Source organism: Salvelinus alpinus, chromosome 9 (assembly GCF_045679555.1).
Source record: "Salvelinus alpinus chromosome 9, SLU_Salpinus.1, whole genome shotgun sequence".
NCBI classification, from domain to species: Eukaryota; Metazoa; Chordata; class Actinopteri; order Salmoniformes; family Salmonidae; genus Salvelinus; species Salvelinus alpinus.
The window spans coordinates 53,081,830-53,109,704 of record NC_092094.1 but is presented as its reverse complement, the minus strand read 5'-3'; the positions used below and the strand labels follow the sequence as shown (position 1 = coordinate 53,109,704).

At 42.6% G+C, this 27,875-nt stretch overlaps 1 protein-coding gene across 2 annotated transcripts in view; it reads left to right on the top strand.

The window, feature by feature from the left end:
- LOC139530353 (microtubule-associated protein futsch-like) overlaps positions 1 to 27,875 on the top strand; it is a 74,774-nt gene that overhangs the window by 8,189 nt on the left and 38,710 nt on the right. Inside the window, exon 2 of one of the 2 annotated variants that reach the window (XM_071326678.1) lies at positions 2,262 to 2,363. In XM_071326678.1, coding sequence (XP_071182779.1) covers positions 2,262 to 2,363 — 102 coding nt within the window. Of the gene's footprint in view, positions 1 to 2,261; positions 2,364 to 25,672; positions 25,788 to 27,875 lie in introns of those variants that run through there. The other variant, XM_071326679.1, reaches the window with a different exon arrangement.

The window sequence follows — 27,875 nt, the reverse complement described above, 5'->3', positions numbered from 1 at the left end:
GTTTTTGATGGAACGTTGGTGGAGCGCCGCAGCGATGCGTCTCTCCAACAGCACCATGGGGAGGCAAGCTGTGAATGGACAAGCAAAATATTTTGCGCCCCTGCCTTTGACAAAGTGGGCACTGCTTATCACAGGGCGGCATCGACGCTCACCTAAAAAGACCTTATGCCACTGGTTGAAAGAAATTGTCATTGTTTTGGGGCCGAATTATGTGAGGTTTTATGTGTTGTTTTTGGAGGTACGTCTTGGTCAGATTAGCTCAGAAAATGCCGCCCTCGTAGGGCTGCCACCACAGGAGACCACCTAATCCTGCCTAATGAGCGGCCGACCGTGCCGAAGGCATAGCTGTAGATAGATCATGATGATATAATCATGTGGTTAAAATGTTATCATCAAAACAACAGTTGATCACTTTTTTCAAATCCAATGTATTTTCCACATAGATTCCACGTCACAATACATTGACAAATTACGTATAAACAACGTTGATTTAACCAGTTTGTGCCCAGTGGGGAGTCAGGTATTGAAAGATGGATACACACTATCTTATCTCACCTTCCACCAGTCCAGGAAATCAAAACCAATGATTTATATATACACTAGATGACTGACAGGGGGCGAAGTTTCAAAGCCACAGCTCCTCCATCGTGGCACCATTGTAAAATATATTTTGGAAGCTATATAAAATGTACTAATGTCTACATTTGTTTTTGTCACATTTATTTTCTATTACGTACACCATAATGCATACTTTTAAATTATATTATGTGATCTAAACATACATATAATAATAATAATTTCCTTAAAGTAAAATTTTGTAGACAGTACTAATGTTACTGTCCCCACTACAATAACAAAAATATTTAAATACATGTTATTTTGTCCTTCTTCTGGGGAGTGCCAATATGGCCGACCAGTGGCTTCAAAGCCTTTCATTGGCCAATTGGTCAATTCATCAGCAATCCAGTGTCAAAAGATGTCAAATTGTCTGTCAAAATGACGGATGTCATTGTCACCTCTTTGTGAAGTGTTTTGTCAGTCCAAACACAAAATACCCAAATGAGCGAGGAGCATTGAGCCCTTTACCAGAATTAGTATCAGTGACACAGCATTTTAGAGAATAGACCACAGTCGTCTGCAGTGGGGGAAGGAACATTTCTCTCTCTCTCTCAGTGACGCAAAACAGAACCTGGAAAAAAAACGACCTAACTTATATACAGAGTAGAGTCATCATATTATTTTTGAGACATGGGGAGATATGAAGGAGAGGATGAGGGGGTGGATGAAAGTAAATTATATTAATCTCCTATCCCAGACTCCTTTCCCTACCAGTGAATAGGATCAGAGACAGGCTTCTCCTGCGGTTTATGCCCTGTTGAATGAGATCTGACGCAGGTTTCTCTCTGAACTTCAGAGAATCTTAGCCTGAATCCGATCTGACAAAGGCTCTCCCTAGTGGAACGAGGATGTTGGCGGGAACATTATTGAGAATCGGTTTTGCTTGTACTGTACGCTTCATCAGTGGGCCTGTTCCGGTAACACTTTAGTTTGAATCCACATAGAATGCGTTATGATGCCGTTCTAATGTATTGTAAGGCTTGTCATAAGCGTATGATACCTTATCATGTCATGTTATTGTGATGTCATAATTATTGAGGAAAAATTGTAAATCAGAATTATTATTTTTTGGGAGGAAAACTGTTCCTTCACTAAATTACAATAGGTTCTAGTCCAGTACATTCATAAAAAATACATAGATAGAAAACATCATGTTTGTCTGGACCAACTTCTATTTATTCCAATTAGATACAGCATCAGTCAGGGTTAAATTAATAATAAATGAATAAAAATAATCACACTGAAATATTAAAAACATGAAGGTTCCAGAGATTTCAGAGACGCTGGTTGTTTTCATATTCCCTTGCCTTTCTACCCCTGTGCCCTTGCTCAGTCAATTCGTACATTTTTGAATGCTATAAGGATCTGCAGTTAATAAGAAATCCATTAAAGGGGAAGTTTAGTATTTTATAAATGAATGTTATATGGTTCTTAGCCCTGCATGTAGTCTATGTGCCACTATTGTACGGTTGCCCCTATCCCTTCCACTGAAGTTAGTAGTGGCTGTTTAAAGAAACCATGGTTTCTTCTGACCCATAAACTACTGTCAGGGTAAGGAACTTATGTCAGGGTAAGGTCTAAAATACAGAACTTATCCTTTAATGTAACATATTTTCCCCTTTTGTTCTGTTTCGTTTCACCAGGGATTCGCTCCTGGGACATCAGCCTCAAGTCATGTGACCTGGACCAGCAGCTGCAGCTATTTGTGACGCGCCACTCCGCCCAGTTCTCTGCAGAGGTCAGAGGTCAGTCAAACCTGGGTCGTGTGACATCACACACCACGGCATTGGAATATATGGGCCCTATTGAAACTAGCCTGGTCCCAGATCTGTTTATGCTATCTTGCCATCTCCTGTCTTTGTCACGCCAAACAATGGCCATGACATAGGAGTTGGCGAGATAGCACAAACAGATCTGGGACCAGGCCATGTTCTAACACCAATTGACAAGAATTCATGTTCAAATAAATAAGATGATACTTCATTAATAGGTAGAGTACACAGAGATCCTATTAAATGAAGTTATACTATATAATTATATCAGGGCCTTGCACAAACCTGTTGGGGGGGGGGGGTGTTATCAAACAAAGCAAATCCTGAAACAATGCTCACGGACATGTTGACCAATCAATAGGCTACAAGAAGAGGGCAGAGCAGCACAAACCGATGAGTAAAGTATTTTGCTCAATTATTTTGAACTGAAATAAATGCTGCACTTATTAACAATGCTGCACAATTCCAGTCAAAAGAGAAGATTGTCAGAAATAATGTAGCCTACCATTACTATATCCAGCTCCGTTTGTTGCCACTCTGATGTATCCCATGTATCCCAAACTTTGACCCGCAACCCCTCAAAAAGGAGTGCTACAAAACTCGCGACCCCTCGCACAGGCACATGTGCACGCGCGAACACGCACGCACAATCGCTGTGCAAATGTAGCCTGTCATTACAGCCAAAAACAGTGGATTTCCAAAACGTAGGCCTACACTGTTTTGCCAGGCAAAACTGGAGGAAATTAAACAAGTTTTTTCTGGTCACTGATCTGGTTATGCGTGTCCGCCTTTCCGCGCCAATGCTGATGACTGTTCATTGGTCAACAATCAAGATGCACAACGTTTTTGGTTTCGCTGCTTAGATGAGAATTTAGCGACGACTTTAGCGATGACGGTTCAGAACAACAACGACAAAGAAAAAGTACATTTTTGGGGATATTATACTACCACCGAAAAATACATTTTGGAGACTGGAAACCCTATCACGTGCCTGAATTCTATGGTACGGTAATAGTACTCTGGTGCAAGGCGAGGGGACTGGCGAGGTACTCTATGAGGACTTGGGTCCTGTTCAAATGCTTTTGAAAAACATCCTTCCTACCTCACTTCCTTCAGGGCATCACTGATCTATAAACGATTAGCGATACGAGAACAAAGAGATACGAGACGTTTATAGCATCCCCCTATTGCTTTCACCAATCCTGCCTTTTCAGGTCTGTGATTAAATAAAATGAGGATGGAGGTAAGGATGCATTTCTTTGATGTTGGAACAAGTCTATTACCTCATTCACCTTGGACATTAGACGTCATCACAGTACCTGTTGCCTAGGAATAATCATAGTAATCTTGACTTACTCATTCATCTTTGTCACATAAAATGAGCTGTTAAACACAATACTAAGATGGCCGGAGTTTGAGACTGCAATTTGAATTCATTGCAATGAAGATGAGCCACACTTTGCTACAGTAGACATGTTATCAACACACCAACAATTCTTAGTCCTGTGATGGTGATAGACATTTCTGCATGGTATCCAGGGGCTTGACTGCCATCCCATAGCCTCCACATTCTTCATTGCTTTATCTTTTGGGGCGGCAGGTAGCTTAGTGGTTAGAGCGTTGGGCCAATAACCGAAAGGTTGCTGGATCGAATCCCTGAGCTGACAAGGTAAGACATCTGTCGTTCTTCCCCTGAACAAGGCAGTTAACCCACTGTTCCCCGGTAGGCTGTCACTGTGAATAAGAATTTGTTCTTAACTGACTTGCCTGGTTAAATAAAGGTTAAATAAAAAAATATATATAATAACTATGGTTATTATTGGGGAGTGTGTGTCAGGGGCAGGGGTACTGCATTGTCAGGTTTTAGAGAGAGAGGAGGGTAAATTCCCTGCCAGGTCAGGGACTTGCAGGTAGCTTGAGAGCACACACGCACAAACAAACTACAGGCTAGATCATTACACTGCACCGACAGTAAGTGCTGATCCATATCAGAGCAAGCAGAAATGACACAGCATTTTTTTCCCGAGAGGATAAACATCCAGAGAACGTTCTATCTTAAAAGAACGCTTGTTTTTATAGTGTTGCAACTTTTAATCGGTTTCATCCGTTCTGTGTTTCCAGGTCGCTTCAAGGTGTCCAAAGCGTTGGTATGGTTACCAAATGCACACAGACATTGTGCTGCATAAAGCCATCTGCTCTATCAGTCACCTTGTGTACTGCTTCTGTGGGCAGCTTTGATCTAAAGTCGATCTATTCTTAGTGATCTAGTATCCGAGGACCATTGCTCTTAAGAATCTCATAAGAATGTGGATATGTGCTGTAATTGAATGTGATTTTTTTTTTAAAGACGTGGTTTAAGCTCAAGAAACTGAATGAATGTAGAATAGTCAGAACATACAACACGTCCAATGGCTTTGTGCAGTTGCTGGAAAAAGTTGCTCACGTCAATAATTATGGGTTTATTCTGTCAACGCTGAGGTTTGAAACACTAGCACAATAAAGGGTTGAAAGACGGTGTGTTCATAACCTAGCTTGTGGTTTTCATTTTAGACCACCTCTGCATTACTTCACGTCTGCATGCTGGTCCTCCAGGCAGAAAGGGGGGTGAGCGAGGCCACCGTTCCCAGCCAAGGGCACTCGAGAGCGGGATCAGATTGTGCCGAGTCTGGACTTTGTGGTGGAGACAAAGGGACTGCTGGTTCTCTGAGGCAGCTCCGGTTGAGTGGGGCTGGGGCTGCTTAGGAGGGCCGGGGATGGCTGGGATGGGGGGGCGGGGGTAGAGAGGAGGGCTGGGGCTATCAATTGCACTCCTCTGTTCAGCATGAGATAGGCTACAATGCAGATCAATGGCACTGAATGATGAGGGGAATTCAATGCCTGCATTGCAGAAATAGATAATGGGATCATGTTGCTCAAAGTCGATGGAAAGACATAACTCGGTCCTGGAGCAAGCTCAATAGAGAATCTCCATGGAAAATATTTCTGGGTCCAGGAAGCTTAATCTGTGTCTGGGAAACCACCAATGTCCACATCCACAAAGTGAAAGCCAGTTTAACATTGTCTAGCATGACACAGCCTAAGACTGAGGAAAACCTATGGAAACTGTGTTTTAATGAATGCTGTGCAACAATACACTGAGTGCACAAAACATTAGGAACACCTGCTCTTCCATGACAGACAGACCAGGTGAATCCAGGTGAAAGCTATGATCCCTTATTCAGGTCACTTGTTAAATCCACTTCAATCAGTGTACATGACGGAAAGACAGGTTAAAGAAGGATTTTTAAGCCTTGAGACATTTGAGGCATGGATTGTGTATGTGTGCCATTCAGAGCGTGAATGGGCAAGACAACATATTTAAGTGCCTTTTAACGGGGTATAGTATTAGGTGTCAGGTGCACCGGTTTAAGTGCGTCAAGAACTGCAACGCTGCTGTGTTTTCCCCGCTCAACAGTTTCCTGTGTGTATCGAGAATGACCCAAAGGACATCCAGCCAACTCTACACAACTGTGGGAAGCATTGGAGTCAACATGGGCCAGCATCCCTGTGGAACTCTTTTGACACCTTGTAGAGTCCATGCCCCGATGATTTGAGGCTGTTCTGCAACTCAATTTTAGGAAGGTGTTCCTAATGTTTTGTACACTCAGTGTATGTGACTCCTGTTGTCAGCCGTGTGGCCTTGAAGCCTTTTGAAACTGTGTGTCATTCATGTGTCTCTTTGAAGCCTGTGTTTTCTTTATTTTATCTAAATGTTTCATTTGTTCCATAAAGGCTCACCCAGGTGCATCCCAAATGGCACCCTATTCCCTATAGGGCCCTGGTCAAAAGTAGTGCCCCATAACCCTTACCTTAACCATTTTAAACGGGACCCTTGGGACGTCCGAACTCTGAGGTCACCCCATTGAAGTTTATAACGGTTAAGGTTAGGGTTAGGTAAGGGTTATGGTAAGGGTAGGAGTTAAGGTTAGGGTTTAGTGTAGGGACATCCCAAGGAACCCTTATTGCACTAACCTTTCCACTGTCTGGTCGTTTAGTGCAGTCTTCCTGACTGACTTCTTCTTTACTGTACATTACTTAAATGAGCTTGGATTTTGAGTTTGCGCACTCAAGTGTCGAACGGTAGAAGTGCAGCAGTGAACACCTGTTACGAATCCCTTTGGCCCGACAATCTAGGGGGGATGGTAATGGGACCCGTAACACAACTCATGCAAATTATTATAGTGACAACGTAACAGTGAGAACAAAAATAACCACAGACAACTTAATTACCGTCAAACACTAAATGTTTATTTATAAACACACGGTAAATGGGGGGAGCAGGAAAAGGGGCTGAGCGGGACCCAAGGAATGAAATAATAATAATTCAAAACACCCCTAAGCTAGACTAGCCTACTTCACAAACAGCTAACTAACTAACCAAAAATACAGGGGGTGGTCCGCCCAGTTCTAACTAGTGTTTATATAACAAAGTTTGACTACGGGTAGTGTAGCCCAAGGGCAACTTGTCTGGTTACCCCCTTTTCCCACCATCAAACAAACACTCAAACACCATAACCAAAAACAATACTCACAGATGGAGACCAAGTGACATGTAGCTGCAAAACACACAAGCGATCTACAGACAGAAGGCATTTACAAAAGAGATTGAGCTGGGGAGAAAACAACTGACAGGGGTTTTAAACCAAGGGAAAGGGACTGTGATTGGGTAAGGGAAAAGGAGCAGGTGTCTTCTGATTAGCGACTGATTGATGACTGATTGGGGAATGATGATGGTCACCTGTGAGTAGGGGAGAAGGAGAGAAAAGAAATACACACAGAACACTTGTATCCGTAACAACACCCATGATTCGCCTCCTCAGTTGTCAAGGATGTCTGCAGCGTATTTTGTGCCTGTCTGCATTTTCTACATTTTGCTCCATCCGTTTATTCATTTTGTCATCTGTACTTGACACTCACAAACAATGAGCATATTCACACACAGTTTCAAGGGTGTGTATCATACACGCACGCATGCACGCACACACGCACTCACACACTTTCTCCCTCCCACTGACGGACCTAAAAATGATTTGCTCGCAATGATGTGCAGTATCCTTTCTGGTGGTGTCTAACTCATCCCCTCTAACACCCAGCAGAGAAGCAAAGCATGAGGCATGGATTACCGTCAGCAATTTACTCTGATTAAGTCCTTCTAGGCTTAGTTAAGTCACAGATACACACAGTGGTGTGTAGGCTGAACCTCACATGGGGAGTATCGATGGTGCTCACCGGGTTCCCATCAAAAGAAATGGCTCAATTTCCACCAAAACTATCGAACAAACAACTATTCTATCCTTCAACTGTTGTGTTTTTCCCAATCATTTTATTCTCAGTCAGTAATGGTACAAACAGACAGAGTCTGCATCCCAAATAGCACCCTATTCCCTATGAAGTGCATAACTTTTGACCAGTGCACTATAAAGGGAACATGTTACCATTTGGGAAGCAGCCTGTTACTTCTTCCCAGAACACAGAGATCATTCAGTGTTAATTGGGGCTAGGTGCAGTGGGCTATGGGAAAAGAGGGCGGATGTGGGCTTCAATGCCCAAAAGCCCTATGGGGTACTTTGTAGTGAGGCCGTTTATTATTTCTGTGAAAGGGGGATATGGGAGGAAAGCAAGAGAGCGGTGCGATCGTAAGCAGCTGTAATCGCCATATAGATCTTCCTCCCCAACACGATCCACAGGTGGAGAGGAGGAGGAGGCGAGATGACCTGGGATAGTGTGTGTGTTTGTCAGATACGGTAAGCCACAATCAGATGGATTCATATGAGACAGTAATGCCCTGTAAAATGAATTAGATCATTAGATGAGAAGGTTCCAGAATGATAACACAGAACATATGGTAAGAAATGATAGGATATTAAATAAAATATATTTTACTTTTATGCACCATTCTTTATCTTAGGTTGGCACAACAAGAAGACAAAATGTCAGAAAACTCACTGCACAATATCCCCTCCAATTCAATAATAAAAAAAATATATATAATATGCAAGCCATTTTAGTACAGTGATGCCAAAATTGCCTTTACGACTTCAAAATAACCTCTTAAAAATGTATATGAAAATTCATACATTGTGTGACATGACAGAGGTTAGAGGGGGCCTGAGGGTAGTGGGTAGGTAATTAATAAGATCCAGGGACGATGGTTCCAATTTTCTTAGTTGCATCCATGTTCCTCCTCTTCAGCCAGGTTACCATGGTGACACCTCATTGACCCTGACATTGACCTCTGGGGGTGGCAGATGAAAGGGTAGCCCTTTGCACTTGTACCCATATACGGGTGGAAAATGGCAGATTTGGACACTGATAAGCGCCTAAATTGGAACGCAGTGACTGTACAGTAACACGCTATACGTGACGTCAAAGCTCACCCACTGGGCATAGACGTCAATAAAACGTCTATTCCACGTTGGTTGAACGTAATTTCATTGAAATGACTTGGAAACAACGTTGATTCAACCAGTGTGTGCTCAGTAACATGCTATACATGACGTCAGAGCTCTGGGTCTCCGCTACACAGCTCTGTATGGGTTTTGATTTACAGCCGTTCTGAACTTGAGGACGGTGCACAACAATAAGTTGCATTGTTTGTTGTCTGAGTGAGGGAAATGCTGTAAATTACTAGGATCTATGTATTTGGAAAAGATGAGACATTGAGGATTATAATAAATACCGCTTTGATGTCATACAAGCAAGCCAAACACGTGAGCCAAACACTCAAATCACAAAACTCAATATACAGTGTCAACATTTATGATCACTGTCACGCTGGTATAAATGATTCGGGAGACAGGCGCAGGAATGCGTAATAGTTTTTTAAATTTAGCCCAAATTACAGCGTGCCGTGTAATGGCATGGGAACGAAGACCAAACAAACACGTAACAAAAACACAGGTTTGAAACCCAAACAAAAGAGCGAGGACTACCTCGAATAAATACACAGGCACACAATGATTAACACAGCACAGGTACTCACATGAACCAACGGACATTGTAACAATAATCGACAGCACCATGGTGAACAAAGGGAACATATATACAAATAATATCAGTGGGAATAGGGGCCAGGTGGGCGCAATGAATGTTCCGGAGGGATCCGTGACAATCACTATGTTTGATGTACAGTTACAAGATGACAGAAGATAATGGTATAGGAAACCTACAAAATAATAGCAAGAACCCCCTCTGCAGTTTAGAAAATGCTGTCATAATGCTGTGCTGATAAACATTTACAATACATGTTTAACTGGCATTATACCCTGGGTTATCCTGAACAGAACGAGCCTGTGTTGTATTTTGAAGAAAATTTGCATCTGAATGCTCTCATGACTCCATTCTATGCGCACCAAAATTACGATCTGCTTCTCTGAAATGTCATTGTGAAAGCCTAATTACTGTAAGATCGTATTTTATCATTTAGCTAGTCATGTTGGCGATAGAACAAGCTTTCAAATTATGCCCACTTGACCCAGAATGCGATTTATAAATGGACCGTTTTTGCATTGCGTAAACAACAATAATTGTGTAAAGGCAGGGATGCAGAGCTGTGGTCCAAAACAACTATACATATGCTCTAGTTCCTCAATGGCAAAGCTAGGAGAGCTCAAAAAAGAACCTTATAGTTGGAGACTCTTTGAGTCATAAAAGTGCATTGAAATTACTTCGGAACTGTGCGTGCCCTTTGGAGAGGGGTGTGCCATTTTATGGTCTTGTGCTGCATCTACCCCAAATGTCCATGTTACTGAGTATTTTCAGATTTTGTTATCAACAAATGCGGCAAAAAGTACAGTAAATACAAAAAGCACATAAAATCAACGGTGTAATGTTTGGTTTCAGTCTCGTTTCAGATTAACTGTTTTGTTCTCACCTTTAGTCTAATAATGTCCCCCATGATCTCCAAACGGTTCCCTTTTAACTACTACCATGGTTATTCATATGCTTTCTATGTTTCTTTTGTAAGAAACGTTTAAATTTAGCCCTTTCATTGCATTGATCACTTTGGAAGTTGCTTGATCTTGAAAACCTTTGCTACTTTGAGAGCGGAAATGTATTGATTTAGCGAAATAAACAAAGCACAACCGTTTTAACAGTCAATATTTCAGACACACCTACTCATTCAAGGGTTTTTCTTTATTTTTACTATTTTCTACATTGTAGAATAATAGTTAAGCCATCACAACTATGAAATAACACATATGGAATCATGTAGTAAACAAAAAAGTGTTAAACAAAACAAAATATATTTTAGATTCTTCAAAGGAGCCACCCTTTGCCTTGATTGCAGATTTGCACACTCTTGGCATTCTCTCAACCAGCTTCATGAGGTAGTCACCTGGAATGCATTTCAATTAACAGGTGTGCCTTGTTAAAAGTTCATTTGTGGAATTTCTTTCCTTCTTAATGCGTTTGAGCAAATCAGTTGTGTTGTGACAAGGTAGGGGTGGTATACAGAAGATAGCCCTATTTAGTAGAAGACCAAGTCCATATTATGGCAAGAACAGCTCAAATAAGCGAATAGAAACGACAGTCCGTCATTACTTAATGACATGAAGGTCAGTCAATTCAGAAAATTGTGCAAGCGCTATGATGGAACTGGCTCTCATGAGGACCGCCACAGGAAAGGAAGACCCAGAGTTACCTCTGCTGCAGAGGATAAGTTCATTAGAGTTAACTAACTGCACCTCAGATCGCAGCCCAAATAAATGCTTCACAGAGTTCAAGTAACAGACACATCTCAACATCAACTGTTCAGAGGAGACTGCGTGAAACAGCCCTTCATGGTCGAATTGCTGCAAAGAAACCACTACTAAAGGACACCAATAATAAGAAGAGACTTGCTTTGTCCAAGAAACACCAGCAATGGTCTGATGAATCCAAATTAGAGATTTGTGGTTCCAACTGCCGTGTCTTTGTGAGACACAGAGTAGGTGAACGGATGATCTCCGCATGTGTGGTTCCAACCGTAAAGCATGGAGGAGGTGTGATGGTGCTTTGCTGGTGACACTGTCTGTCACCACTTAACCAGCATGGCTACCACAGCATTCTGCAGCAATACGCCATTCCATCTGGTTTGTGCTTAGTGGGACTATCATTTGTTTTTCAACAGGACAATGGCCCAAAACACACCTCCAGGTTGTGTAAGGGCTATTTGACCAAGGAGAGTGATGGAGTGCTACATAAGATGACCTGGCCTCCATATTCACCTGACCTCAACCCAATTGAGATTACTTGGGATGAGTTGGACCACAGAGTGAAGGAAAAGCAGCCAACAAGTGCTCAGCATATATGGGAACTCCTTCAAGACTGTTGGAAAAGCATTCGTCATGAAGCTGGTTGAGAATGCCAAGTGTGCAAAGTTGTCATCGAGGTAAAGTAAAAAAAAATAAAGAACAACCCTTGAATAAGTAGGTGTACAAACTTTTGACTGGTACTGTATGGTTATTTAACCTTTTCAAATTCACATTGAGATCAAGTTACAATTTTACTGCAAAAGCTACTGATTGCAAAATGCATAGCATAGCAGTGCACAGATATAAGCCTTTATACAACGGATGGGTGTAATCCTGAATGCTGATTGGTTAAAACCGCATTTCAAACGGTGTCTTTGCCACAACTTACCACCGGCTAAATCTAGAGACATTAAAATGCCCATTTACTCTGTTCCATCTGACTGTGCAATCCACTGTCTCATCAGCCCAGCCAGGCACTTTATAAACATGATCTCCACTGTAAAAAGCATCTAGACATTATCTCACATTTCTTTTAGACTAACATTTAGTTTTCAACAGATTTGTATAAACCTTGTTGTCTGTCTCCAACATTTGCAACATTGTTTCAATATTCAAATTCGATCTCCATCTGTCCCATAGTAATGAACGAGTTGGGAGTCGGGACAAAACAGACAGTCTTTCTCAGCCAATAGAAATCATGAATCAGCTGGCATCACTTTTACAGAAACGTCAATTGAAAAAAGGTCAAACAAAACAAAGTGCAGCTAGTTTGCAGTCTTTCCATCTTCTGTTTGAAGTGATTGTGTTAGCTGTGTTGTTGGCTAGCTCCTCTGAACAACAGTGTCCTGACGAGTGAGCACATTTTCTATGCCAGCCAGTATGGCAATGGAACATTAGTTTGAACGACTGGGTCACGTCCATAGATACAGAACTGTAATGAACACGATGGGAGACAGAGCTGATTTCAAGCGCAGGGCGCAGCAGGTGTTTACTTGTAAAGGACCACAGCAGGAGGCAGGTAGCTGGGTCCAGGGACAGGCAGAAGGTCATACACAGGGGGTCCAACAAGGTAACAGTACAGGCAGGGAAAAGGCTAGTAACATCATCCGGGAGATCAGGCAATAGGTTGATAACAGGAAATCCGATAGGCTAAAGTACAGGCAGGGAATAGGCATCGTTAGTGAGGCAGGCAAAAACTATCATACACAGGAGGGTTACATTACAGGAAACCCAGCGCTCCAACTAGAAGTGTGTCACAGAACAAACAATACCCCCCACAATGATGGGGTGCAAAGCACTGATCTAAATAGTGTGTGATAATGACATACAGGTGTGTGAACAGGTGGTCAGAATTCAGGTGATTGGGATCTGGAGAGTGAGCTGCGTTCAGGGGATCTACGTTTTGGGAGTGTGAGTTGGAAGCAGACGTTACAAGAACAAAGCGACCGTTGATTTGTGTCGGGACTATATCTTGTGGAAGAATGAAATAGTATGGTTTTTAATACAATGCAAAGAATGATGTTTACGCTATTTTGACTCCACTAGTGCTGCTGTTCTAATATTGATTCTGAAAATCAGATGATTGACACATGGATGGATTTTGATTGGGCCTAATCATGACAATTTTTCTGATTAAAAGATTTGTCCAGGTTCTATTTTCAAGGAAGCAATAGGGCCGGCAAACCGTGCCGATACATCCTCCAAACACCGGCTTCGAGGGCATTATCACTTTTATACAGCAGGTTACCAACATATTCAAATAATGATTGACATATTTTTATTAAAAATCTATTCATACTATTTAATTCTTCCACAAGATATAGTCCCGACACAAATAGTACTGACACAAATCTAGGGTTGCTTTATTCTGTATCTATGGACAGTCGCAACAAATAATGCAATCGCATGTTAACAGTTTTGATAGCCTCCCATTCGAGTGCATAGGCTATAGCCAATGGTAGGCAACCTATCAACGCGTCACCCACCACCAGTGACGATTTTAGCATGTAAACATTGGTGGGGAATTTTTTGAATTTTATGCATGCCAGCAAAGCCACCACACAACACATGAATTACACTATAACAGTAACAAACGGTGCCCACAAACTATTAGGGCCTACATAAAGCTGTCTCAACAGCAGAGCTTTCTTCAGCACCATGGAGTGAATCCTTACCACCACTACACCTGGCTATCAGCGGAGCCTTGTCTGGCAGCAAAACAGTTCATTCAGCCTCATTTACTGCCTTCAAAAAAGAAAAACAGCTGATATGGTTGACTTGCTTATACAAAACGTGGTTTCTACTGACAATTGAGATGTACAAACAATGGCATAAGGCAGGGGTGTCAAACTCATTCCACGGAGGGCCTAGTGTCTGCAGGTTTTTGGTTTTTCCTTTCAATAAAGCCCTAGACAACCAGGTGTGGGGAGTTCCTAACTAATTAGTGATGTTAATTCATCAATCAAGTACAAGGGAGGAGCGAAAACCCGCAGACACTCGGCCCCCCGTGGAATGAGTTTGACACCTGTGGCATAAGGGAACGATGAGCAGATGAGGCAATCCGTAATTTTGATTAAGACATTAATGAGTGAGTTGAGATGGACATACTCAGTATAACTATTTAATCAGCACTTTTGAAATGTACAGCGACAGAATTCAGAACATGGGTGATTCTTACAGTATTCTCCCTGTACAGCAAGTGGCATATAAGCAGACAATGAAAGTTCTTTCAATATTCAATGACGTTTCTCTAAAACAGGCTATAGGTTACATGTGCACCACCAAGTCAGAACAGTAGGCTAAGTTATGAGGGGGGAAGGGACCAAATTATTAGGGTGAGGCACATGGGCTACTAACAGCTTACTACACAACATACACTTACTACTACTTTCTTATTTCCCTGGCATATTACATTATTTATGCAGCAGCATACAAGACATTTTTGGACTTACAGTACCTTGTTGTGCAGTGCTCGCATGAACAGGAAGGTGGCGCGGCGGTCCTTCTTCTGGGAAAATTTTGTCATCAAAGTCTGGCATTCTCTGGATTTATGGTGCTTTCAAGACAACTAGGAATTTAAAAAAAATCAAGGTCGAATCATATCATTGATCTTCAGATCGGAGCTCTAGAAAGAGGCCCAAGTTCCCGACTTGGAATTCCATGCTGGATGACCGTTCAAAACGCATTTTCCCAGTCGGAGCTCGTTTTTTTCCCCAAGTTCCCAGTTATCTTGAACTCACTGAAGTTTGAGATTTCCTAGTTCCCAGTTGTTTTGAATGCGGCAGAAGTGTAACGTAATGCAGTGTGAGTCAGGAAGCAAGTGCAGAAGGTGAGTTTAATAATCATGCAGATGAACAGAACATGAGAAGCGTACAGAACGTGAGAGAAAACAATACTACCTAGTGACTGCTTTCTACTGAGGGCTAAATAAACGGAGTAATCAAGGAGATAATGATGACCAGGTGTGCGTAATGATAAGGAACAGGTGTGTGTAATGATGGGGAACAGGTGTGCGTGATGGTTGTTACCAGGCCCGGTGGTTAGTAGTTGAGTGCTGGAGAGAGGGAGCGGGAGTAGGCGTGACAGTACACCCCCCTGGCGCGCGGCCCCGAGGGTGAGGAGTGGGCCAGTCAGGATGGCGGAGATGGAAATCACGGATGATGTTGGGGTCCAGGATGGAGCCGATCCCCACGACGTCGGGAATCCAGGAGGCACTTAACGGCATAGGCGGGGTCCCATCAATGTCAAGGGGTGGCGTCGCGGGGGATGGCATCCACCAGGGGAACAGGAACAAGGAACAAGGAGGAGGGAGACATGAAAGGATGGTGAGATCCAGTAGTTGGAGGGGAGTTGTAGACGATAAGTTCTCATTGACCCTCCGGACAACCTTGAAGGGCCAGACGTGATCACCAGGGTGGAACACGGGAGCCTCACTGCGGTGGCGGTCCACCTGATCCTTCTGATGGTGGAATCAGTCATCCACTGCGGGGGCAGTCCACGGAGCCAGGGCCGGCTGGTATCCAAGGACACACTGGAAGGGAGTCAGCCCGGTGAAGGTGTGCCGAAGTGAGTTCTGGGCGTACTCTGCCCAGGGAAGGAACTGGGCCCACACCCCCTGACGGTCCTGGCAGTGACTCATTAAGAACCTCCCCAGCTCCTGGTTGATCCACCTGCCTGTTGGACTAAGGCTGGTACCCGGATGTGAGGCTGACCGTGGCTCCCAGCTTCTCCATAAAGGCTTTCCATACCCACAACGTGAATTGAGGACCACGGTTGGAAGCGATGTCCTCCGGAAGGCCATAGTGCCGGAAGACCTGATCTGACTGCTGATAAACTGCTGATAGGTAATTATCACAGTAGGAGGCTGTTCCTTCTCTTGCTAGAACCTGTTGCTTACCGACGAAACTGCATTTCTACTTGTAGAATGCTCGGCAGTGGCCGACAACTTGACTTTGCACCAATCAGAGAGCACGAACCTCCACGTGGGGGAGCCAACTGGAGTGACAAGAAAAAGGGGAAAAAATGGCTATTTTTCTGGTCTAATCCACCCTTTTCATCAGAATTGTTCTAACTAAAACAATAAAGCTGCATAATACATCTTTTTTTTCAAGCCCTTTACCCCTTTTACGTCTAGCTATGGAGTTTTGTGCTTCAAGAAGGATGTTTTTTCTTAGGTTTGTTTTTTCTTAGGTTTGATGTGCACTGGCTTATTAGTTAGCTAGTTAATGTGAACTTTCTAACTAAGCCAGGCAGTCACACACACATCATAAGAAACAAATGGGGTGGAGCACAATGCACACAACAATACATGCTTTACCAAGCTAGCTATCTGGCCACTGTTTTTGAAAAGTATTCAGACCCCTTGACTTTTTCCACATTTTGTTACGTTACAGCCTTATTCTATAATGGATTTAAAAATAAAAAAAATACATATATATCATCAATCTACACATAATACCCCATAAGGACAAACCAAAAACATGTTTTTCGATTTTTTTGCTAATTTGTAAAAAAAAATGAAAAGAAATTATCAAATTTACATAAGTATTCAGACCCTTTACTCAGTACTTTGTTGTTTAACCTTTGGCTGCGATTACAGCCTCTTCTTAGGTACAGTGGGGAGAACAAGTATTTGATACACTGCCGATTTTGCAGGTTTTCCTACTTACAAAGCATGTAGAGGTCTGTAATTTTTATCATAGGTACACTTCAACTGTGAGAGACGGAATCTAAAACAAAAATCCAGAAAATCACATTGTATGATTTTTAAGTAATTAATTTGCATTTTATTGCATGACATAAGTATTTGATCACCTACCAACCAGTAAGAATTCCGGCTCTCACAGACCTGTTAGTTTTTCTTTAAGAAGCCCTCCTGTTCTCCACTCATTACCTGTATTAACTGCACCTGTTTGAACTCGTTACCTGTATAAAAGACACCTGTCCACACGCTCAATCAAACAGACTCCAACCTCTCCACAATGGCCAAGACCAGAGAGCTGTGTAAGGACATCAGGGATAAAATTGTAGACCTGCACAAGGCTGGGATGGGCTACGGGACAATAGGCAAGCAGCTTGGTGAGAAGGCAAAAACTGTTGGCGCAATTATTAGAAAATGGAAGAAGTTCAAGATGACGGTCAATCACCCTCGGTCTGGGGCTCCATGCAAGATATCACCTCGTGGGGCATCAATGATCATGAGGAAGGTGAGGGATCAGCCCAGAACTACACGGCAGGACCTGGTCAATGACCTGAAGAGAGCTGGGACCACAGTCTCAAAGAAAACCATTAGTAACACACTACGCCGTCATGGATTAAAATCCTGCAGCGCACGCAAGGTCCCCCTGCTCAAGCCAGGGCATGTCCAGGCCCGTCTGAAATTTGCCAATGACCATCTGGATGATCCAGAGGAGGAATGGGAGAAGGTCATGTGGTCTGATGAGACAAAAATAGAGCTTTTTGGTCTAAACTCCACTTGCTGTGTTTGGAGGAAGAAGAAGGATGAGTACAACCCCAAGAACCCATCCCAAACGTGAAGCATGGAGGTGGAAACATCATTCTTTGGGGCTGCTTTTCTGCAAAGGGGACAGGACGACTGCACCGTATTGAGGGGAGGATGGATGGGGCCATGTATCGCGAGATCTTGGCCAACAACCTCCTTCCCTCAGTAAGAGCATTGAAGATGGGTCGTGGCTGGGTCTTCCAGCATGACAACGACCCGAAACACACAGCCAGGGCAACTAAGGAGTGGCTCCGTAAGAAGCATCTCAAGGTCCTGGAGTGGTCTAGCCAGTCTCCAGACCTGAATCCAATAGAAAATCTTTGGAGGGAGCTGAAATTCCGTATTGCCCAGCGACAGCCCCGAAACCTGAAGGATCTGGAGAAGGTCTGTATGGAGGAGTGGGCCAAAATCCCTGCTGCAGTGTGTGCAAACCTGGTCAAGAACTACAGGAAACGTATGATCTCTGTAATTGCAAACAAAGGTTTCTGTACCAAATATTAAGTTCTGCTTTTCTGATGTATCAAATACTTATGTCATGCAATAAAATGCAAAGGAATTACTTAAAAATCATACAGTGTGATTTTCTGGATTTTTGTTTTAGATTCCGTCTCTCACAGTTGAAGTGTACCTATGATAAAAATTACAGACCTCTACATGCTTTGTAAGTAGGAAAACCTGCAAAATCATCAGTGTATCAAATACTTGTTCTCCCCACTGTATGTAGTTACAAGCTTGGCACACCTGTATTTGGGGAGTTTCTCCCATTCTTCTCTGCAGATCTTCTCAAGCTCTGTCAGGTTGGATGGGGAGCGTCGCTGCACAGCTATTTTCAGGTCTCTCCAGAGATGTTAGATCGGGTTCAAGTCCGGGCTCTGGCTGGGCCACTCAAGGACATTCAGAGACTTGTCCCGAAGCCACTCCTGCGTTGTCTTGGCTGTGTGCTTAGGGTCATTGTCCTGTTGGAAAGTGAACTTTCGTTCCAATCTGAAGTCCTCAGCGCTCTGGAGCAGGTTTTCATCAAGGATCTCTCTGTACTTTGCTCCATTCAACAAAATGTGGTAAAAGTGAAGGAGTCGGAATAATTTCCGAATGTATTGTATTAATGACCTAACAGCAACAACAAGTAATCAAGCCTTAATCACATTGATTGATCTTTATTTTATTAGAAACACTCATGTTTATGACTGACTATGGTAAATGTTATGTCTGATGAAGCTGTTATAAAGACTTCATGAACATATACGGGGGGGGGGGGGTACAGTAAAGTCTTAAATACTATATAGTAAAATACCCATAAATACTATATACTTATTCAACATGTTTAACAAGCATCCAGGTTGTTCTTCTTCCTGTTTGTACCCCTTTGTTTTTCTAAATCTTCAAGTCAGACTATAGTGGTAGAGCACTGCTTTATAACACTGTGTGACAGAGTAATCAAGAGGTCCTGAGACACTTCCTTGTTCTATAACCGACACTTCCTGGTTCTATTACCGACACTTCCTGGTTCTATTAGTGCCCTGCGATTCTGTGCAGCCCAGTTCTCTGACCTCATTTAGGGCCCTGAAACTGGCTTCTGCTTCTTGTCACTGCCATTAATTACCCTGCTAGCCCCGGGGGTTCTGACTGGGTCACCCTGCACTCGGAGGCTCCCTGAGTAGTAGCCCAGGTTACTTATTTGTAGCCCAGGTTACTTATTTGGAGGAATGGTAGTGTTTTAATAGTCAGAGTTAACCTTGTTACATGTGATTGTGAACACCCCTTACACTTACGTGTGGTACCCACTTTTTCCTGTCACATACACACACACACACACACACATCAAATTTCATTGGTCAAATACACATGGTTAGCAGATGTTAATGCGAGTGTAGCGAAATGCTTGTGCTTCTAGTTCCGACCGTGCGGTAATATCTAACAAGTAATCTAACAATTTCACAACAACTACCTTATACACACAAGTGTAAGGGAATGAATAAGAATATGTACATATAAATATGTGGATGAGCGATGGCCGTGCGGCATAGGCAAGATGCAGTAGATGGTATAGAATACAGTATATACATATGAGATGAGTAATGTAGGGTATGTAAACATTATATAAAGTGGCATTGTTTAAAGTGACAAGTGATACATTTATTACATCCAATATTTAATTATTAAAGTGGCTAGAGATTTGAGTCAGTATGTTGGCAGCAGCCACTCAATGTTAATGATGGCTGTTTAACAGTCTGATGGCCTTGAGATAGAAGCTGTTTTTCAGTCTCTCGGTCCCAGCTTTGATGCACCTGTACTGACCTCGCCTTCTGGATGATAGCAGGGTGAACAGGCAGTGGCTCAGGTGGTTGTTGTCTGTGATGATCTTTTTGGCCTTCCTGTGACATCAGGTGGTGTAGGTGTCCTGGAGGGCAGGTAGTTTGCCCATGGTGACGTGTTTTGCAGACCTCAGACCTCTGGAGAGCCTTACGGTTGTGGGCGGAGCAGTTGCCGTACCAGGCGGTGATACTGCACCGACAGGATGCTCTCGATTGTGCGTCTGTTAAAGTTTGTGAGTGTTTTCGGTGACAAGCCAAATTTCATCAGCCTCCTGAGGTTGAAGAGGCGCTGTTGCGCCTTCTTCACCACGCTGTCTGTGTGGGTGGACCATTTCAGTTTGTCCGTGATGTGTACCCCGAGTAACTTAAAAACTGTCCACCTTCTCCACTACTGTCCCGTCGATGTGGATAGGAGGGTGTTCCCTCTGCTGTTTCCTGAAGTCCACAATCATCTCCTTTGTTTTGTTGACTTTGAGTGTGAGGTTATTTTCCTGACACCACACTCCGAGGGCCCTCACCTCCTCCCTGTAGGCCATCTTGTCACTGTTGGTAAGCAAGCCTACCACTGTAGCTTCGTCTGCAAACTTGATGACTGAGTTAGAGGCGTGCATGGCCACGCAGTCATGGGCGAACAGGGAGTACAGGAGAGGGCTAAGAACGCACCCTTGTGGGGCCTCAGTGTTGAGGATCAGCGGGGTGGAGATGTTGTTTCCTACCCTCAACACCTGGGGGCGGCCCGGCAGGAAGTCCAGGACCCAGTTGCACAGGGCGGGGTCGAGACACACACACAGGCACTGCAAACGAGTCCGTAAAAATAGCTATTATTGTAATGGAGGGTGAAGAGCTGTCAGCTTCCATTTACATGTCAGTAGTCTCTAAACCAACAGAACATGGCCTTGCACTTGACTTCTCTTTTTCCACCTCCCTGCACATTGGGTTGACTTGTGCTCTCTAGGAAGCGTTGTTGCTCTACTACAGTGCATTACAGCTAAGCAGGAGGTGAGCAAGAGTTTACAGGGCTACAGATTGAGAAAGGGAAGTCAAAAGGAGATACACAGGAGTGCGCACTGTAGGGAGAATCCAGTGAACATTGTAAAAGGCTAACAATGGGCTGACATTAACTATGAGTATTAGGCTTATGCCGATAAATTATAGGCTGTGCTCAAAATGGCACCAGATTCCCTACATAGTGCTACACTCTGAAGGTGATAGGGTGCCACCCACTATACAGTAAATAGGGTGTTATTTAAGAAATAGGCTTTTGCTACTGCACACAAGTACTCAATGGCCCATAGTCACTAGCTACAGTACATCCAATCTGCTGCTGCTATGCTAATCCGATAGCAGTAAAATTCAGTGTCATCATGGTGGACTGACTGTCCGTTAATCCCATTTACACTCACCAGGCATATTAGTGCATGCTAACTCTCCTTATGTGAAGAGTGGTGTAATAAATTAGTCAATGTGTAATGTCGAGTCATATTTCAGAAAAGTTGCTGGGGTCTCATTCTGTAGGTTTAATTCCCTTCGCTGAGGTTTCACTGAAAATGTTTCAGAAAGAGCAATACATGGATAAATGTTTTTGCCAGGGTCCATTTTTCATGTTCAACTCTCGACAGTTCAAGTAGTTTCTCGGAGGTACAATATTCCTCCCTGTACCCACCCACAGAAATAGGTGGAGTGTTTTATCTGTTGTGAGGAACTGTAGAAAGAGGTTTTGCAAGGTAAGAGTATTCTCCTTGGTGACAGATATTTAACATTTCAGATTAAAGACTCAGACAGCGCTTGGGCACTGCGGGTATGGATCCTTGTGATTTTACAATGTCTTGAGCCAGCAGGAGAGGGTGAGTGGATATCTTAGAAACCCAGGAATGATCTTTGGTGCAGTGCTAATGGGCAATTACGGAGCATACTGTATCAGTTGTTTAAATATTTTCTACTCTTTTTAAATCTTTCTCTTTTGTGTTAATTCAGTACAACATGAAAATCTACAAGATTCCAAAAGCACAAGGCAATGTCACTGATTAGATTCGTTTCATGTAGACTTCATACAGTTGTGGAACCTCACGAATGTATACTATGAATGGGGGAAATAATCCCATGATTACAAATAGAGAATCAAAAAGCCAAGAGTAAAAAGTGGCTTCAGGGGCACCTGGCCTGAGGGTCTGTGCTATCCTTGGGACGTCCCTACCCTAAACCTTAACCATAACTCTTACCCTAACCTTAACCAATTTAAATGTCAACTTCAATGGAGTATGTACATCCCAAGGATCCCGGATAGCACAGACCCTGGCATAAGAGCACCATCTCTCCAAAATGGTGTATGTGTTTGTGTGTGCGAGCATCATGCATTATGGAAGCTGATGTTGAATTATTCAAAGCATTCATATTGATCCCAGGGCCTGATATCACTGTAGTCTGGCTCAGAGAGAGAGAGAGAGAGAGATGGAGAGAGAGAAAAAGATGGAGAAAGAAAATGGAGAAATACATAGAAAAAGGGGAGAAGGAAAGGTGAGAGGGAGGATAGCGAGAGAGATAAAGCTTAGGTCAGAGGAACGACAACCATCTCATCATCCCATTGATCTCTCAGACAATTCCCACACCACACACATCAATGGTACCCTGGTGGGCCAAACAGAACCCAACCATGGGTTGACGGGGGGGCGTATCAGCCCTGGACACATACTGTAACAGAACACAGTCCATGGCAGGAATGTTTACTTTGGAGGTGTGTGTGTGTTATTAGGTGAGGTCTTAAAAGAGCACTGCTGAGCAGTGAAATGTAGCATACCTTGCGAGATGTAGGTGTTAAGTTGCCCCGAGGCGCTGATCTTGGGCCAGTTTTGCATTCCCACCATTAATGGTTAGGTTAGGATTGGGAAAGGGGAAGATGATCCTAGATCTGTACCTAGGGGAAACTTCACCCTATTACATTTACAAAAGGGATCGTCTGTAACGTCTGACTCTGTAGCTGGCAATCTTTGGCTAAGTTCCAGATCGTCTGTAAATCAGTCATGCTGCACACATTAGTGATTTAATGCAACATCATCTACATTGCATATGGGCATCAAATTGCAAAATCATATTGATGTGGTTAATGACATGTTAAACACTTATCTTAAGCCTGTTGCATGCTTCCCAGTCTAAACATTTTGCGTATATGACAGAATTGTGTGAAGTTTGTGTTTGTTTTGGACTAACGTAACAAAATGTGGAAAAAGTCAAGGGGTCGGGATATTTTACGAATGTACTGTATATATACAGTTTGGACACACCTACTCATTCAAGGGTTTTTCTTTATTTTTACTATTTTCTACATCAAGACATCAAAACTCTGAAATAACACATATGGAATCATGTAGTAACCAAAAAAGTGTTAAACAAATCAAAATATAGTTAGTATTTTAAATTCTTCAAAGTAGCCACCCTTTGCCTTGATGACAGTTTTGCACACTCTCGGCATTCTCTCAACCAGCTTCATGAGGTAGTCACCTGGAATGCATTTCAATTAATAGGTGTGCCTTGTTAAAATTTAATTTGTGGAATTTATTTCCTTCTTAATGCGTTTGAGCCAATCAGTTGTGTAGTGGTGGTAATACAGAAGATAGCCCTATTTGGTAAAAGACCAAGTCAATATTATGGCAAGAACAGCTCAAATAAGCAAAGAGAAACGACAGTCCATCATTACTTTAAGTCATGAAGGCCAGTCAATCTGGAACATTTCAAGAACTTCGAAAGTTTCTTCAAGTGCAATCGCAAAAACCATCAAGCGCTATGATGAAACTGGCTCTCATGAGGACGCCACAGGAAAGGAAGACCCAAAGTTACCTCTGCTGCAGAGGATAGGTTCATTAAAGTTACCAGCCTCAGAAATTGAGGATAATAAATGCTTCACAGAGTTCAAGTAACAGACACATCTCAACATCAACTGTTCAGAGGAGACTGCGTGAATCAGGCCTTCATGGTCAAATTGCTGCAAAGAAACCACTACTAAAGGACACCAATAATAAGAAGAGACTTGCTTGGGCCAAGAAACAAGAGCAATGGACATTAGACCTGTGGAAATCTGTCCTTTGGTCTGATGAGTCCAAATTGGAGATTTTTGGTTCCAACCGCCGTGTCTTTGTGAGATGCAGAGTAGGTGAACGGATGATCACCACATGTTTTTTTTGCTAATTTATTGAAAATGAAGAATAACCTTTGGCAGTGATTATAGCTGTGAGTCTTTCTGGGTGAGTCTCTAAGATCTTTGAACACCTGGATTGTACAATATTTTCACATTCTTTTAAAAATTATTCAAGCTATGTCAAGTTGGTTGTTGATCATTGCTAGACAGCCATTTTCAAGTCAAAACTGTAACTAAGCCACCCAGGGACATTCAATGTCATCTTGGTAAGCAACTCCAGTCCTTGTGTTTTAGGATTTAGGATTTTAGGATTTTGCCTGTGCTTAGCTCTATTCCATTTATTTTTATCCTAACAAGCATACCCATAACATGATGCAGCCACCACCATTCTTGAACATATAAAGAGTGGTACTCAGTGATGTGTTGTGTTTGCCCCAAACATAACGCTTTGTATTAAGGACATGAAGTTAAAAAAAATTGCCACATTGTTTCCCAGTTTAATTTAGTGCCTTATTGCAAACAGGGTGCATGTTTTGGAATATTTGTATTCTGTACAGGCTTCTTTCTTTTCACTCTGTCATTTAGGTTAGTATTGTGGAGTAACTACAATAGTTTATCCATCCTCAGTTTTCTCCTATCACAGCCAATAAACTCTGTAACTGTTTTAAAGTTCTCATTGGCCTCATGGTGAAATCCCTAAGTGGTTCCTTCCTCTCCGGCAACTGAGTTAGGAAGGACGCCTGTATCTTTGTAGTGACTGTGTGTATTGATACACCATCCAAAGTGTAATAACTTCACCATGCTCAAAGTGATATTCAGTGTCTGACTTATTATTATGTTTTCACCCATTGGAAAACCTCCCTAGTCTTTGTGGTTAAATCTGGGTTTGAAATTCATTGCTCGACTGAGGGACCTTACATATAATTGTATGTGCGGGGTACAGAGTTGAGGTAGTCATTCAAAAATCATTTTAAACACTATTTTTGCACACAAAGTGAATCCATGCAACTCATTGTGTGACTTGTTCAGCACATTTTTACTCCTGAACCTATTTAGGCTTGCCATAAGAAAGGGGTTGAATACTTATTGACTCAAGACATTTCAGTTTTTCATTTTCTATTAATTTGTACAAATGTAATTCCATATTTGACATTATGGGGTACTGTGTGTAGGTCAGTGACACATAATCTACATTTAATAAATGTTACATTCAGGCTGTAACAACAAAATGTGGCAAAAGTCAAGTGGTGTGAATACTTTCTGAATTGCACTATATATATATATTGTAGGATTTTCGTTTTTGGGATGAGTTGGTGGTGCGCACAGGGCCGAATTGTTGTCCCAGTCCGCCCCTGTCTTACTCACCAGAATGTTTTGTGCTTAGTCTTAGCAGTGGAAGAGTTAAAGCTGGTGCAATATGTGAGTCGCATAGCGCCCCTCACTGGCCCAAAAAGTCGTAGCTGAACCATAGGCGGCTGGTGGCTGCAGACGATGTTGCCGCATCCCGTCCCGCTTTGCCACAGGCCTACATTCGTATCAAAATCTGCCAATCTTCTCTCCAATCCCTCGCGCCCTCCCTCATCCTCCTCCTTCTCACCCCGCCCACGCGCACACCACCAATGCTTCTCTCCGGTTTCTAGACACACGACTCTACGCTTAAGTGGCTCGGCATCGGTAACGGTATGTAAATCTGTCTATGACAAGTTATCCTGGCAAATCGGTTTGACATAAAATATGCCGAATGATTAGGCTATATGTTCAGCCGTTCCTAAAATCGAGTCTGTTTTCCTTATTTTTGCATGGAATTGATCAATGGTAGACTAGATGTGTACCGATAGACTTGTGACGTAGGGTGACTGGCTCCTCTCCCCTTATCCTCAGATGACTGCATTACATTTCAATGTATTTCATCAGAAACATCATGAGCCCATTTTTAGGCGCATCTGATTTATCTACCGTATTTCCATTTACATGTTGACTTTTTAATTCACATTTAATTCATGTTATTTGAATAGCATATTTACCGTGACAGTAATTTGTTAAAAAAATGCCAGACAGTACTAAGTCATTAAATAATCAGACAGTCATTTAAAGCTACCTTGACATATGGGAGAGCGGTACAGAACGCTCAGGTGACGGAGTTTAACCACTCTTTGCATTATCCAAAGTAACTGGATTAATGGGCTATGAAGTGAAGATTAGACACACGCATGTGGCATAATTCGTTTTAATATTGAACTGTATCGGGTAAAAGAAAATGTAGCCGTAGTATTCATTAAGATGTAGTATTGAATATATTGAGATAGGAATGCAATTAAATCGGCGCAATAGAATGCTGGTTTGTTTCCACTGGGCGCCTTGAGCTGTAGTTCGATTCGTTCCACTCGATTGGATGATGTATGTTCATTTAACCGCGAGTGGGCGTGATATGGATACGTTGTGGAGAACGACGTTACATGTGCTTGCCTCTCCGTACATCGAGGACAATATTGAGAATCAAAACAAGCACGCACAAACGTCCCTCACAAACGGCTCCAAAATAGACTATAATAAAGTTTACGTTACTTAGGAATGTTTGCATTTTCTAAATATATTAATATAATTGATCGTAAACTGGATGAATTAGTCTCATTTGTCAATGTCAGACATTTTGGTACTGATTTTCTTTGTTCAGCTATTGCCTAGGGCAGCATGTTTTCTGTGTTATTGTGAATGTTGTAAAGAAATGTGTCATGAAGATTATTTGTTCTGCTTTTGAATACGATGTGATTAGTACCTTTTTCGTTTGAGATTCTGTAGCAATGTTGTTACCTATGGATACTAGTGTTGTGCTGTGGGAATTGGGACTGTCCCAGGCCTCCAGTGACTCAGCAATGGTCTGTGCGACTCAGACGCAGCCTGTGTGTATGTGCGCGTGCGTGCGTGTGCATGTATCTGCTTGCGTAGCTGCCAGCCTCTGTAAGACCAGTGATGATGAATGGAAATACTGATCAACAGAGGAATAGCAGGGATGAAAGAGGGATTCAAATTATGTTACTCTAACGCGAATTGATAGGATACTGCATTAATTCTCCTTCTGTAATATAATGAAAGTTTATGTAAATTAATTAGCCATTAGTATGACTGTAAAGTGGAGGGGCTACCCAGTGGCGGTTCTAGACCATTTCAACTGGGTGGGCCAAGCTGGGGCCAGTTGTACTGTAAGAGGGGCCAGTTACATTAGACGTTATTGTTGTCATATCGTTTTCTTCACTGCATTAGCAGGCAAAAGACCATGTTCATAATCATCAGCGTTGCCACTGTCTAATAACGGATGTAAAAAAAGAACGATAGCAAAAATTAGTTATGTAAAAATTATTTCATACTCCACATTTAGGGGGGCCACAAGGTAGTCCAAAATTGTTGTCACAGGGGCACTGCCCCCACCCCAGAACCGCTAGTGGGGCTACCATTAGGATTTATTTTATATATTTTTTTACAATTAAATAATCAGGCTCGCAGGCACAAATTTTGGGGTAATGCTTTGAATCACAAAGAAGAACAACTTGAACATAATGTAGCTTTCTCACCCACCATGGTCAAGTGAAAGTGCACCAGCTTGACAGTCAGCTAAATGTTTTTGTGGGCAAAAGTCAAAGCTAATGTGCATTAGATAAACCTGTTTGGGTGCTCTCTAGGAGCTAGCTATATCAGTCGTAGCCTATAGCATTTCATTGAGCTTCATAGAGCTATTGGCTAGCTTAGCAAGGCTAGGTTTAGCCTGAGGCT